General features: G+C 40.5%; 2 protein-coding genes across 2 annotated transcripts; one reads left to right on the forward strand and one right to left on the reverse strand.

Moving 5' to 3' along the window:
• Positions 1-149: 149 nt before the first annotated feature.
• On the reverse strand, positions 150-4,710 carry ntan1 (N-terminal asparagine amidase). Its single transcript, XM_029455234.1, has 10 exons — positions 4,307-4,710; positions 3,532-3,634; positions 3,147-3,212; positions 2,936-3,044; positions 2,783-2,856; positions 2,633-2,686; positions 2,490-2,543; positions 2,215-2,312; positions 1,691-1,804; positions 150-1,505 (listed from the first exon to the last, which is right to left on the reverse strand). Exons 1-10 carry the CDS (start codon positions 4,385-4,387, stop codon positions 1,335-1,337), a joined length of 924 nt encoding a protein of 307 aa, XP_029311094.1. The 5' UTR covers positions 4,388-4,710; the 3' UTR covers positions 150-1,334.
• Positions 4,711-4,716: 6 nt separating this feature from the next.
• On the forward strand, positions 4,717-13,146 carry ddx17 (DEAD-box helicase 17). Its single transcript, XM_029455108.1, has 13 exons — positions 4,717-5,016; positions 5,866-6,025; positions 6,460-6,556; positions 6,864-6,997; positions 7,214-7,279; positions 7,399-7,540; positions 8,074-8,234; positions 8,356-8,528; positions 8,782-8,892; positions 9,027-9,088; positions 9,300-9,359; positions 11,411-11,641; positions 11,871-13,146. Exons 1-13 carry the CDS (start codon positions 4,970-4,972, stop codon positions 12,356-12,358), a joined length of 1,932 nt encoding a protein of 643 aa, XP_029310968.1. The 5' UTR covers positions 4,717-4,969; the 3' UTR covers positions 12,359-13,146.
• The last annotated feature ends 1,073 nt before the right edge of the window (positions 13,147-14,219 follow it).

Here is a 14,219-nt window from a genome sequence, read left to right on the forward strand (position 1 = left end):
CCCGTACAATGATATGTAGTAATACCCACTAATGACAATGTTCTCAAAAGGCATTGGACCAAGTAGTTGGCAAAACCTCTATTCTTCTATTGACACAATTTCAGATTCATTCTCTCTGAACACAAAACAAAGACATGACCAATTAAAAACACAATTTGACAGTTTACATTTATTTAGTAACAGATACAGTGTGTTCACAAGTTGCAACTGGTTGCATTGAATGCTTTAAGCACCTTGCAACCGTCTGGATAACACAACTGATGAAAAGGCCTTATACAGTATATGGTGTTGTTTTCATATGAACAATTTCAAAAAAAGACTAAATCTAGTAAACTCATATTGTGTTGCGTTTGACAAGAATTGATATTATCCCTTGCAGATTACTATACACATTTACTCATGCAGGTTCCTAAAACATACAGATTCATGGGCAAGTATACAGCAGTATGTAGAGTATGTGATGAAATATCATATTCCATTCTCATCTGGAAGGTGCATTTGTAGAGAAAAATTAACTTTGCTCAACTCTTCCACAATGCAGAGCGTAGTAATTATTATTATACTCTTCAATGTTTTAAACAAAGCGCCAAGATAAACATATTCGTCAATGTTGTTGGAGCAAGTTCCCCACCTGTAATTATTACAGTAGGTCAGGCTTTAGATCATACATGTGGTTTTACATTTTTCGCCCGTGCATACATTTCCAAAGCATATATAAGTTTAGTTTTAGATTGATTGAATTCCTCCCAGAAATGGATTGGTTTGTTAAGACTCAAAACTAACCCAGTGACTGAAAACATTAACCAACTGAAAAATATAAAGGCAATTGAATGAAGTTTGAATTCTACAAGTCGATTGACTGTAACCTGAACAATGGATGAATACAAGGTAGGAAATGAATAGGGAAAATAAATGCTTTGGAAAAAATGCAACCGTAGTATTTGGGCTACAAAAGGATAAGTAAGGTTTATAAACGGATCATAAGACAACAATGTTATTTATTTCCTTCGATAATCCAAACAGCCAAGCATAGTAGGACATTAATGTTGACTTACTGCGACACAGCAGATGTTATAGAGCGGAAAAATGAACTGTTACAGGCATGAACAGCATCACTTGTACCTCCTCTGCTCTCTCTACTGGACCAGCCAGATGAGCCAGGAGAGCCATTCACCATACATACAGTTTGGTTCCAGCCGGGGGCTACCTCCACGTTAAGACACGATGAACAAAAAGCAGACAGCGAGTAGATGGACCACAGTGTTTCCATTGAGCTGAGAGGCAAAAACAGTCAGGTTCCATGTAAAAGTCCAATGAGAGAAAGGAGAAGGGCTCTATGACTGGACAGCCCTCTCCCAGTCCCCCCTCTCAGTCCTGTGGTAGAGCTGTGGCTGACCTCCGGGGAACAAGCTATCAGAGCTGGGGTGTTCTAGAAGGAACTGGATGGTGGTCTTCATGTGCTGGACGAAGTGTGGAGGCTCAGCCATCGGAGAGGTGGACAGGTACTGTGCATGAGAGAGAAATACCAGAGTCAAAGTCTGGATTATGTCACTGCTGCTTACACTCACACAGAGAGTGTTTGAGACATAACAGAAGTACAACAGCGTATTAGGGCCATTGTAGGTAAGAAAATATAAAAAAACAAAGAATGTAGTAGATTATCTTTATAGGGCTAATTACTTCTACATACCTTTAAAATTGTGTCATCATCTTGTGACAACCAGAAGCCAATATCCAGATTTGGAGACCAATTGCAAGGGCCGATTTTAACAAGCCCTCGACTTGAGTCGTATATATCTGCCATCTGTAAGAAAAAACACATTGATATTTTTATCTTTGCACTAACATTGTGTCTATGGCTGTAAATAACAATTATTTTCATTATTGATTAATCTGCAGATCATTTTATAGTTTAATTTATAAAATGAAAAATATTCAGTGTACACCAATACACTGATATACACCAAGAAAAAGATTACTTTAACAATTATCAAAATAGTTGCCAATAATATTTCTGTCAATCGACTAATTGTTGCAGCTCTAATTGTATCCTTTTAGTTCTATTAACTAAAACAATAACCACATTATTAATTTAAGGGGAAATCAGTTATTTGTTTGTAATCTCATAAAAATACTTATGCATGAAATAAGAGACTTAAAATTAAACAGTTTTTGTGGCACACATAGAAAACAACATGTTATATCTTGAAGTACCTGTCCTCCAGTGAAGGTCCTTGCTGACCGCAGCTCCTCTGCAGGGCCTTTATGAGTGAATGACGAAGGGAACACATCCCCCGTCTTAACATTTACACCTGTGCAGAACACACACACACACACACACACACACACACACACACACACACACACACACACACACACACACACACACACACACACACACACACACACACACACACACACACACAATATATTGGAGGTCACATGCCATTAAAGCATTGCCCTCACTTTGTAGCATATTCATCACTTACCTACTCCATATACTACAGGACTATGATTTCCATCAACAACAATGTCATTCATTTCTACAAAAACAGAGAACAGAAGGGTTAATTGCATGAAGTTGTGGCTGGTAGAATGTTTCGAAACAATAGTAAACAAGTCACAAAGTTACCTGTGATGCAACATGTTTCCAGATGAACATCTTCTTTCTGTTTCTGGAACGCTGCTGTAAAGTAGAAAGAAGTCTTTAGAAGTGTTACAAAGCTCAAACTCTGCCAGCATAATATTACAATGAGACACAAAGTCATCTGAAAGACTATACCCAGTATGTTAAGGCTGAGTTTATGGGAGGTTTTTGACTCGTCGCAAAATCCCCCGAAAAGATGGAGCTCCAGTCTGCATAACGGAAAAGCAAAGTAAAAGTAAATAAAGAACATCTGAATAGGATGTGCGTGTTTTTGTGTGTGTGTCGTACCTGCCCTCCTTACTGACGTTACTCAGTGATGTCACAGCTTTCACAATGAGCGGGACTTCAGACCAGGTGCAGGAACCATCGCAGTGAGCAAGGCAAACAGCTCCACTTCCTAAAACATAATAGGTCATGGCAGACATTAAAAATGTAATTTCCAACTATATATACAGGCAGAATGAGGCACACAGTGTGAATCTAATGAAAGGAAGGTTACCGGTGTGTCGCAGCACAACCAAATGGCAGGTGGTGGCATCACCAGATCCAATTACTGAAACAGAGTCTGTAAAAGGGAAGACAAAACACATGTATTATTATTATTATGATCCAGAATGGTTAACCTAGAGTACTATCTGGGAGTTAGTTAGAGGCTAACAAATGTTGTGATTCAAGGATGTCATACCAAACAGTCCATTCAAGAAACAGCCCCAAGGGCTCCTTATTTGAAAAATACAAAACATGTATTGTGGCTGAACCGTTTTAAAAGGGACTGTCACCAAACCTGAGGGTACATTTGTCTAGTTTTTCATAGCAACACGTCTATATAATTCACAATAACCTTTGGGTGAGCTGAGAAAAGAGAGGGTTGAGGCTTTACTTACTGTCTGCTGGTGTTGTTGCAGCAAACTCTCTTTGTTGGACATACAAGAGGCACTTTGGGTCGACATCAACAAGTGGCATGGAGCGAAATGTTCTTGCATTTTCCTGTGAAAGAAGAGTAAAAATAAAATGTATTACTTAAAAAAGGATTTGTCACATTGAAACCAAAACACAATCAGGTTCTGCTATTCATTAGTGTTACTTCACATATTTTAAACCTTTATATTTTACCTTATTGGTCTTATTATTATTATTATTATTATTAATATAATTATTATTATTAATATAATTATTATTTGACAACAAAATTCAGTTAGATAGTTGTGATAGAGAAGACAAATGTAGCCTACCCCTTATCTTTCAAGTGATACAAGTAAGGACTAACTGGATTGCTATATAAAAACACACGATACTTATATGTCAAAATTATTTTCCACAAAGACCAGGCAGAAGTTTCAAACATTTGACATTTAAGTATCGGGTGTCTTTTATTCCCATTTCTTGTTTAGTAGTTTTTTTAACTGTTATTTTTGTCACACGCTAGGAATTTACAATTAGTACACGTCTTAGATGCAACACATAACAACGTCACAGGTTGATTTCCTTGACCGATTTGCATCTGCCATCAACTGTCACGCCCAAATCCTCTTCATGCACATGTAAATTACCATTCCGCTTTAACCAGTATCTCATAAAGTACTGACTTACAGAAAAGTACTGTTAACAGCTGACGGTTTCTCAGCAAGCTAAATTTAGCCACACTTTCTGGAAACTTACCTGTAAATGTGGATGTTTGTCGAACAGTTCCCCTGTCGAGGTAATGCGGTCAAGTCCTCTATTTTGAATTAACAACGGCATTTCTTTAAGCAAGCACTTAAAAATCAGCTGGTTATCATACTATTATAAAGGCCAGATAATGTATATGTTTATGGCTTAATATCTTATATTAAAACTGCACATATTGCAGTAACTGCTGCAAGTCCCTCCCATGGATGTTTAAGGAAAACGGCCCATCCGTCCACTTCCTGTGGCCGTCTTCTTCTCTGTTTCAGGTGAAAAGCTCACCATTTCTGACACACCGCCACCAACCGTTAAAAAGCACGAATGTGTGCGCGGATCAAATTCACCATTACTACTAAGCGAACATTTGTACGTAGTGTCCGTTCAGTCAAAGGAGAGCTACGTAGAATGACTAGTTGGAATTACGTCGCTAAAGAGGGCAGGGAGGTTTGTGACGCATACAACAATTGTTTACCAAACTCTGTATGTAGCGCTAAACGTAATTATCGTCGAAATATCGTCTCATACAGTTTTGCCAGATTAAATTGCGCCTATTTTGCCGTTTCTAACAGCGCACAGCGAAAACAAAACGGTGTTACGCGTTAAAGCTTACGTTACTTACACATTTTGCGGAGAGGATAGTTGACTTTCTTCGCAAACATGAGAGGCGGTTCCTCTTATGGAGACAGAGACCATGGACGAGACAGGTAAGTTTGTAGTTAATATATGGAAACAAGCAATAGCATTAGTTATATATTGTTTAGACTCTACATGACGTTTAGCCCACAGCCATGGCTGCTGTTGTTGTGATTTTCTGGGTAAATGCTACTCGGTGAGGCTCAAATCTGCACAAGGCCCCACTCCAGTTTGTAGTTACTGTCACTCTAAACATTTCACTTGGTAAAGTTCACGTTGTCACTAAAGTCTGTCGACTGAAGCACAAACGTTCACTGGTCACCAATATTAGTTTTTTTCTTCTACACGAGTGTGAATATCATCATAGTTATATCAACTATATAATGATCTATATCGTTAAACCCTCCAGACCTGCAGACTGAGCTGAGCGTACTCTCTGGCAATATAACTGAAAAGCATTACACTAATTGGTTTATTTCTTATTTTGGGACGATTGTGTATCTGACTCTGCACATTAGAACACATAAATTGGACAGTATAGCGAACAATGCAAATGATTAGTTCTCGGCGTATGCCTTTACTGCAGTACTTAACGTCACCACATAATTACACACACATATATTTTGTATTACATTTAGATTCAAACTTAATTCCCTTTTGTGGACTTGGTGAAATACAGAATTGCCGTTTTAGTCTTTTAATAATTCTGAAAGTACAGTGAAGTCTGGGCATGTGGATTCAGCCCTAAATACGTTGATCAAAGAGAACCTAAAATACAGATATAAATATATCATCACATGACCTCTTTGGTGAAGGCAGTAACTGCAGAGTTGACACAGCAAATGTTGAAAATTGACAGTCCCATTGGCATGACCTAAGTAGACCCTGGTGCTCATTATCTCTTGACCCTTACCGCTCAGGCCACGGTTTGGAGCCATGAGCGGTCGCAGTGGACCCCCACCAATGAAGTTTGGAAATCCAGGTGATCGTCTACGCAAGAAGAAGTGGAACCTGGATGATCTGCCAAAATTTGAAAAGAATTTCTACGCTGAACACCCTGAGGTCCAACACATGAGTCAGGTAAATATTTATTTTACACTCTCTCCCTCACTATCGCAAACTATTAGTGAATCATTAAACCTACATGAAATGTTCAGACAAAGTATTTCCACAGTTTCAGCAGTTTGGTTGAACCTTGGTATTGTTGCCCTGCTGACTGACTGACAGGCATTACACAGGAGTAAATGTAATACACAATATAAAGAATAAATTAGAATACAATAAATATGCCAAACTACTACAACTAAAATATGAACATTAGAGATTGTATGGACCCAGTTTAGAGGTGAAATACTGCCTGTATTTCTTTGGAGCAGGTGGCTCAGAATTACACATTGAACCTTTAAACCCCTTATTAATTAGTCATGCCTGATATAATGTAGATATGAACAAAGATATTAATAATTTGTATGTTTTTCTTTTTTTCCCCCCGTCTCTTTCTCTGTTATATCCAGTATGACCTGGAAGAGTTTCGCAGGAAGAAGGAGATCACCGTCAGAGGCTCTAACTGTCCAAAGGCGATCCCCTCTTTTCATCAGGCGCAGTTTCCTCGTCAGTAAAATATTCATTATACAAACTATAATGTTTAATCTCTGTGAAAGATTAGCATATACAATATATCTGTCACACACTCCAGTATATGGGGGCTTCAAAATGCATTTATTTGTTTTGAAGCCCCTTACGTGGTCAGTTTAATTAAATCAACACAACTGGTCTAAATGTGTTTAGTAAAATGTGTCTTACAAGGACTAGTGGTGTGTTTACAAGAACACAATATATACTGATAGTGGTGGGAAACCCAAGTACCAGTCCAGCAATGTAACTATCTTGTCTATTGTCTCCCTCTTTCTTCTGTCAGAGTATGTGATCGATGTGCTGATACAGCAGAACTTCAAGGAGCCAACAGCGATCCAGTCTCAGGGCTTCCCTGTGGCCCTGAGTGGCAGGGACATGGTGGGGATCGCACAGACTGGCTCTGGAAAGACTCTGGCTGTAAGGCTGCCCGGCCATCATCCTGCATGATGATACTTTAATGGATGTTTAGTTATAAACTTACAGACTAAAGTAAATTTAGAATTAAAATGTATAAAGCAAAGTCAGGAACAAATGCACACAGGAACAGCAGCACACCTGAATTGGTTTGACCTTTTGACACCATAGTAGGATTAGTATTTAGGTGTCTTTTGTGTTTGTTTTGTTTCCCTGTAGTATCTTCTTCCTGCTATTGTGCACATCAACCACCAGCCCTATCTGGAGAGGGGAGACGGCCCAATTGTGAGTGCAAATAAATTCCATATGTATTATATTGGATAGGGTTTTGTCTAAATCATATTACCGTAGTGTGTGGAATAGTAATATAACCTTCCTCATTTGTCTTCGTCCTTTGTTCATAGTGTCTTGTGGTTGCTCCAACCAGAGAGCTGGCTCAGCAGGTTCAACAGGTTGCACATGAATATGGCAAATCTTCCCGTATCAAAAGCACCTGTGTCTACGGTGGAGCACCCAAAGGACCACAGATTCGAGACCTCGAGAGGGGTGGGTATGGTTGTAGATGACAGGCGCATGCAATGGATTATTCAAAATAGTTTGAAGTTCAAAACCTTTTCAATGAAAAATACCTTTCAATATATACTTGTGTATTTTTAGTACTTTCCCAGCTTTGGGGTGGGGAACTAAGTTAATGTTGATGTTTTGTTTGCACAGTGTTGTTGATATAATTGAACAACATATGAATTCATGGAAAAACACAGAGCTATATCCTGATTTGTAAATAAACCACACACACACACACACACACACACACACACACACACACACACACACACACACACACACACACACACACACACACACACACACACACACACACACACACACACACACACAGTAAGCCCCCACTGCAGTTCCCTGTGATGTCATAGACTGTTCAGACAGTAATTATTGGACTAATCATACAGAAGGTTTTGAGCTAATCTTCTTGAACTGATCAACTGTTAGTGAAATGATCTGCTTGAAGCATCTCATAATGTGTGTATCGTTTTTGACATGTTAATTTTGTATGACTGTAGGTGTTGAGATCTGTATCGCCACACCTGGTCGCCTCATTGACTTCTTGGAGAGCGGGAAAACGAACCTGCAGCGCTGCACCTACCTAGTGCTGGACGAGGCTGACCGCATGCTGGACATGGGCTTTGAGCCACAGATTCGCAAGATAATCGAACAAATCAGGGTAGGCTCAGTTAAGTTCAGTCACCTTGGCTGCTGAATTAAAACTGATCACCTTGAATTATTAATATAGCGGTGTTTTTCAGTTCAATCAGTTGCATTTCTCCTCTCGCTCGTCCTCTTAGCCTAATAGACAGACTCTGATGTGGAGCGCAACCTGGCCGAAGGAGGTCCGGCAGCTTGCCGAGGACTTCCTGAGGGACCATGTCCAGATTAATATTGGCGCTCTGGAACTCAGTGCCAACCACAACATCCTGCAGATTGTCGATGTCTGCATGGATAATGAAAAGGACCAGAAGTAAGGATATCCAATGAGGAAACATCTGACTTAAAATGACGTTACATCATGACTGTCATTATCTGCTATTTTACAGTGTTGCAGAACAAAAGCTTTAAGCGTCTTTGAGTTACAAGAAAAGCGCTATAGAAGTCTTAATGTATTATTATTATTATTATTATTATTATTATTATTATTATTATTATTATCCTTTCACACAGTTGAAACTGAGCTAAGTACCACTGATGTGCTATTATTGTCTCCCTGTCTGCAGACTCTTTCAGCTGATGGAGGAGATAATGGCTGAAAAAGAGAACAAAACCATCATCTTTGTGGAGACAAAGAAGCGCTGTGATGAACTTACCAGGAGGATGAGGCGGGACGGGTGAGAAAATGAGTCTGTTTTGACATAACATGATGATGACTGTAGTTCTAGGATGAATTTTGCAAATATTTGATAGACAGAAGCTAATCATAGTCTTTGCTAATCTTAACGCTTCACTGTGGGTTGTTTTCTAGGTGGCCAGCTATGTGTATCCATGGAGACAAGAGCCAGCCAGAAAGAGACTGGGTACTTGCAGGTGAGAATGAAGCAGTGCCGCCACTTCCCTCCGGCCTTTTGTTATAGATCCTTTTGCCATCTAAACTGGTGTTCGTCTGAATGACCAGAGGGGCCAGTGGACAATTCACAATAGTAAAAACAGTTCCTTTCATTTAGTAACTCCTGAGTTGAGTGTGAGAGATGATATTTTCCATGTCTAATTCCCACAAATATTTTGTTTAATCCTACAGAATTTCGCAGTGGTAAAGCTCCGATACTGATTGCTACCGATGTGGCCTCTCGTGGTCTGGGTATGTCTGATCACACATACTGTTAATGTGCATAATCTCTCACATGACTGCATTTTCTTTTTTGAATGACATTTTTCCTATAAATAACATTAAGTGTATTATTCACTTATGAGGTAACGAAAGTAAAAAGCCACCACAGTTACTTGAAGTTTTCAATATAACTGCAACTACTATGTTGACCGATAGGTAAGTACACTACAGATGAGGCCAGCTAAAGTCTGGCAATAAAATAGAGTAAAAACAAAAGGCATTTCTTGCAAAACATTAAACGTAGAGTTGTCTGTCTTTGTCATAAAATCAACCTGACACTAGTCAGTTTGTTCATATTTGTATCACGCTAGGATTTTCCCACAATATACAGCTGGTAAAGTATGTACTATCTTCTTTCAAATACAAAATGACAAAGAGGGTTATTATCCATGTGGTGATGTACAATGAAAAAGATTAGCACATCATATTTAAGAATCTCCTTTGATATTACAACCTGACCTTTACAACCTGAACTGTGCAGTAAAGCACGGAGGCTGCAAGCCTGCTGGGTTTATAGTCTGTTTCTTGTTACTGCAGTTAAAGAGCTTCCTTCAACTGGGGCTCTTTGGCACGCTGCCTGAGAGGAGTGCCGTGTGGGGCAGAGCCTGCGCACCTGCGTCTCCTTTTATGGTGTCAGTACAAAATGAATGAAGATGCTGCTCATATTACCTGCTCCTCCACATATAAGATCATACATTGTGTTCCATTGCTGCAATTCTGCAAAATGATACATTGTTATTTTTTGCGGATGCATTTGAGTGGGACAGTGACAGCTGAATTATCTTTAACAGGAAGGCTATGATGGCTATTTTATTTGTTGGCAGGATACATGTGAGAAGGGGGGAAGGGTGAAGTGTCTTTGACTTGCCAAAAAATCCCTATGACGGTATCCTTGTTCTTTTTTCCCCTCTTCTCCTCTCAGGGTGTGGCAGCACACGGCAGCTGTAACTGTCTGCGCTGCTGTCCCTGCCCCCTCAGTCACGTTTAAGTAGAAGCTCGGCTAGTTTTAGACGAATTAAAGCCCTCTTATTCTTCTTGGGTAACTAAGATCCATCTGCCCAGTATTGTCAGAGTTTTAAATCCAACGAGCCTTCCTTGGGAGCAGCCTGAGGTTCCTGTATGTCTGCCCATCGGTCCGTCCCAAAAAAAAGCAGACAGACAGGGGAGAGAGAGTTAGACGGGCTCGTCTGGATCCAGTCCTGGCCGGGGTCTGAGGAGGGTCCTGCAATGCAGCGAGAGAGCAACAGAACCAGCCGTTGTGTTTAACGGTTCTGCTCCTGTCTGACGTTGCTGGTGTGTGCAGAAGGTGAGGGATGAATCCTGTCTCCCTCCCCCTCAGCCCCTCACTATAAACCAGGACTGATCAGGGGGGACTGACTACCTTTGTAAAAACAACATGACGGGGGTAAGTACTTCACCGGCCCTTTCTCTTAACTCCTCCATGAGCTTACCATACATTCAGCTGCCTTCACCGTGCTCATTATAATCAAAAGAATAGCATTTTATACCGGCACATCGTCATTCTGTTATTCAGTAGGTCACGGTTGGTGAAATGGCTTCCCTCTGTCATGATGGAGGGCAAAAGGTCGACTTATTGATCAGCAGTGCTGTCCGAGCCCCACGTCTTCTGTAATAAGAAACAGACAGAACATTTTGACCAGTAATCACATTGGTGTCAAGGTTATGAAGCCGAAACATGGTTTCTGTACAGCTCAAAGTCAAAAAGACTGAAGTCAAGTCCAGGTTGAACTGTATTGGATTGAAATCAGTTAGAATGGTGGTTAACTGAAATTATTTTTTGGATGTGTGGAGTTTTTGCACGGTGTCTGATAAAGCAGGTAAGTTACTCTATTTGCTTAGATTTCTATCAACAATATATGTTATATCTTAGTGAATGTAATTATTTATTTAAATACAAACAGTCAGCTCTTGACGTGGAATCAAAGTGGTTAATTCTTTCTCCCGAAGCTTTTCTCCCCCGTGACATTATCATCCTTTTCCTTTCCTCCATGCCGTAAAAGATGTGGAAGATATCAAGTTCGTCATCAACTATGATTATCCAAACTCCTCCGAGGATTATGTGCACCGTATTGGACGTACGGCCCGCAGTACCAACACGGGCACTGCCTACACCTTCTTCACCCCAGGGAACTCGCGGCAGGCCCGAGACCTTGTCCGGGTGCTGACGGAGGCCCGGCAGGCTGTCAACCCCAAACTGCTTCAGCTCGTGGATTCAGGGCGTGGTGGAGGCAGTAAGAAGAATTGTCACAGGAATACTTCACCCACAAAATGATCATTTCAATTAATCCCCTTGTGTTTACTATCGACTGGATAAATAAGAGTTGGATTACACTGCATGTTTTTACATAGTTGTGACAGAGTGATAAACAAATGATCATTTTGTAGGTGAAGTATTCCTTTAATATATCACAGTCCATCATTCTGTAATATTGCTGACATTATATTTGTTGTTTGTCACAGGTAGCAGAATGCGTTACCGTGGCAGCAGCTCCTACAACTCAAACAACATGTACCAGGGGGGTTGTGATCGCCGCATGCAGACCCGTGGCGGCGGCGGTGGCAGCGGCGGTGGCAGCAAAGACAACCGCAGTGGCTTCAACCGTGGCGGCCGCAACAACCATGATGGAGACCGCTCCACCTCCTCCTCCTACAGAAGCCAGGATCACAGGAATAGTTACAACTCTGGCTCAGATCAGTACCAGAGTCACAGCGGGGGCTACAACTCCCGCAGAGGGGGCCAGTCCGGTGGAGGTCAGGGTCAGTCTAGCCAGCCGCAGGTTCTGTTTAACCAGCCTCCTCCTGCTCCTCCATCATCAGGGGGGCCGCTGCCTCTGATGGCTCGCCCCTTTGCTCCACCACAGCCAGCGCTCAAAGGCATCATGGCGCAACCGCCTTACCCTTTTGCCTCTCCACCCCCTCCTCCCACAGGCCCTCCTCCCCGAAAGTAGAATTATAAGAAGGAAGCAATGAGTTAATTTGTGCTACTTAATGTGCTCACAGTATAACTTTGTTTTTACTCTTGTCATCTCCAAGAGTTTGAGGGTTTGAGAAGGCATTATATCGAAAGGGGTAAGGGCTTTTGTTTCATACTTTTTAATACAACTAAACATTTGAACTTTTCCGCTTATTTTTTTTAACCTTGATGGTCACTTACCACAGTCTCATACAGTTGCTCTCAAACACGTAACGTGGAGCAACAAAGTTCTTGTGTGTTCATGTCTATCAAACACTGCAGCAGAGGATCCTTCCTGTTGTCTCTTGCTAGTTGACGCTGTATTAGGATTTGGTTAGAATGAATACGAGCATACACTAAGGCTGCACTACGGGCCTGAATGTGCTGGTGTGTGGGGGAAAAGTATTATTTTTTAATTCCAGAGTCATGTCTTTATTAAGTTCAAAGTATTTTACTTATTCTGTTGTATTCTAATTGTTGCATTGATTTGAGGTTTGTGTTATTCTGAACACTGAAGCAGTGCATCGGAGTTGTGAATCTTTTAATACCATTTAACCACTATTTCAGTTTTCTTTAGTGTAATGGACTGTCACACTAGGTTTTCTCTTTACTTTGTCCTGTAGCAAGTTAAAACAGATGTCTATCTAATTGTTACTGTTACCCTCATATTGTTTCATTAAGCATATGAGCTGATGCTGACTTATTTTCATGTGGATTGTTTACTTAATGGCAGTTTTTCTTCTTTCATTCATTGTTTTTTCTTAAATAAAAGAATTAAAGCGGTTTCTACTTTTATAAATGATTGATCAAATGATTTATGTCTGGTAAATTCCTCATACTAATGTCTTTATTTGTCTTAAATACACATTTGTAGTACATTCTCAATTTGTACCCAGCAGCATGTACATGTTTTGCTTTTATTGGTAAATATACATCATGGCATGAAGCTTTTTATTTACATCAGGAGCACAAATGGAAATGTTTCCCTCCCTCACAAATACATACATACTGTAAGTAGAGGCCTTGTCACAACACTTAGTTTGTTGGGTCTTAAGTTACATGATTTTAGTTCCCCAAGTCATTTCTCTTGTTGCCAGTCCAAGTTAATGTTCATGTCTGATTGATTTGAAAGCTGCACGTCTGACAGCTCTGCATGCACTGTGCTTAATCATGACTGACTTCTTGCAGTGTAGCACTGAAGCATAGTTTATTTAACTTAAAGACTGAGGTTACCAAGAATGGGGATTTGTATCTGTAATAGGATTTGTAAAGGGGGAAGCTTGGCAATAACTTACGACGTATCGTTCCCCTTAATGCACCTCAATGAATACAAGGCCCAGACATGAAATAGCATGGCTGCAGGTGCATGTTTCAGGCAATCTTTCCTGGTTATGGTAGCTGTGCGATGGCTGGCTCTGTAACTCTGGTTCCTTCAGTGCAGTGTTGACAAATCACAGATAACTTGCTGAGTTAACACTAAGTCCAATAACTGGGTCTATAGTCTGTCATCATCATCATCATCATCATCCCCAGTCTGGACTCATCCACTGATTGATGCTTCTCCAGCCACTACACCCTAAAGAGGACGACACTGGAGAAGATGGAGGCTGCAATAAACGTGTAGTTGTTATGGCAATGACAAAAGGCAATGTGTGGAACAGATCAATCTGACGATGTAGTCAAACCTGTCACAGCCTCAATGCATAGTTTACAATAAATTGTGTACATGTTCATTATTTACAATCTGCTTGAGCCATGAAGGACAGTAAGGTGGTTACTCGGGCTACTTTTTTGTCTCATTATTGCTTTCTTTTCAGTCCGCCACCAGTAAGTGGTGTAGCTCTATCTGTAAATAA

This window comes from Cottoperca gobio, chromosome 1 (assembly GCF_900634415.1).
Source record: "Cottoperca gobio chromosome 1, fCotGob3.1, whole genome shotgun sequence".
NCBI lineage: Eukaryota > Metazoa > Chordata > Actinopteri > Perciformes > Bovichtidae > Cottoperca > Cottoperca gobio.

Coding starts and splice junctions, on each gene's coding strand:
- ntan1 (XM_029455234.1), bottom strand. CDS start 4,387: ATGCCGTTGTTAATTCAAAATAGAGGACTTGACCGCATTACCTCGACA. Junction 3,213..3,531: donor TGCAACAACACCAGCAGACA/GTAAGTAAAGCC, acceptor TCCCTTTTACAG/ACTCTGTTTCAGTAATTGGA. Junction 1,506..1,690: donor ATGATGACACAATTTTAAAG/GTATGTAGAAGT, acceptor TCTCATGCACAG/TACCTGTCCACCTCTCCGAT.
- ddx17 (XM_029455108.1), top strand. CDS start 4,970: ATGAGAGGCGGTTCCTCTTATGGAGACAGAGACCATGGACGAGACAG. Junction 6,557..6,863: donor TCATCAGGCGCAGTTTCCTC/GTCAGTAAAATA, acceptor TTCTTCTGTCAG/AGTATGTGATCGATGTGCTG. Junction 11,642..11,870: donor TTCAGGGCGTGGTGGAGGCA/GTAAGAAGAATT, acceptor TGTTTGTCACAG/GTAGCAGAATGCGTTACCGT.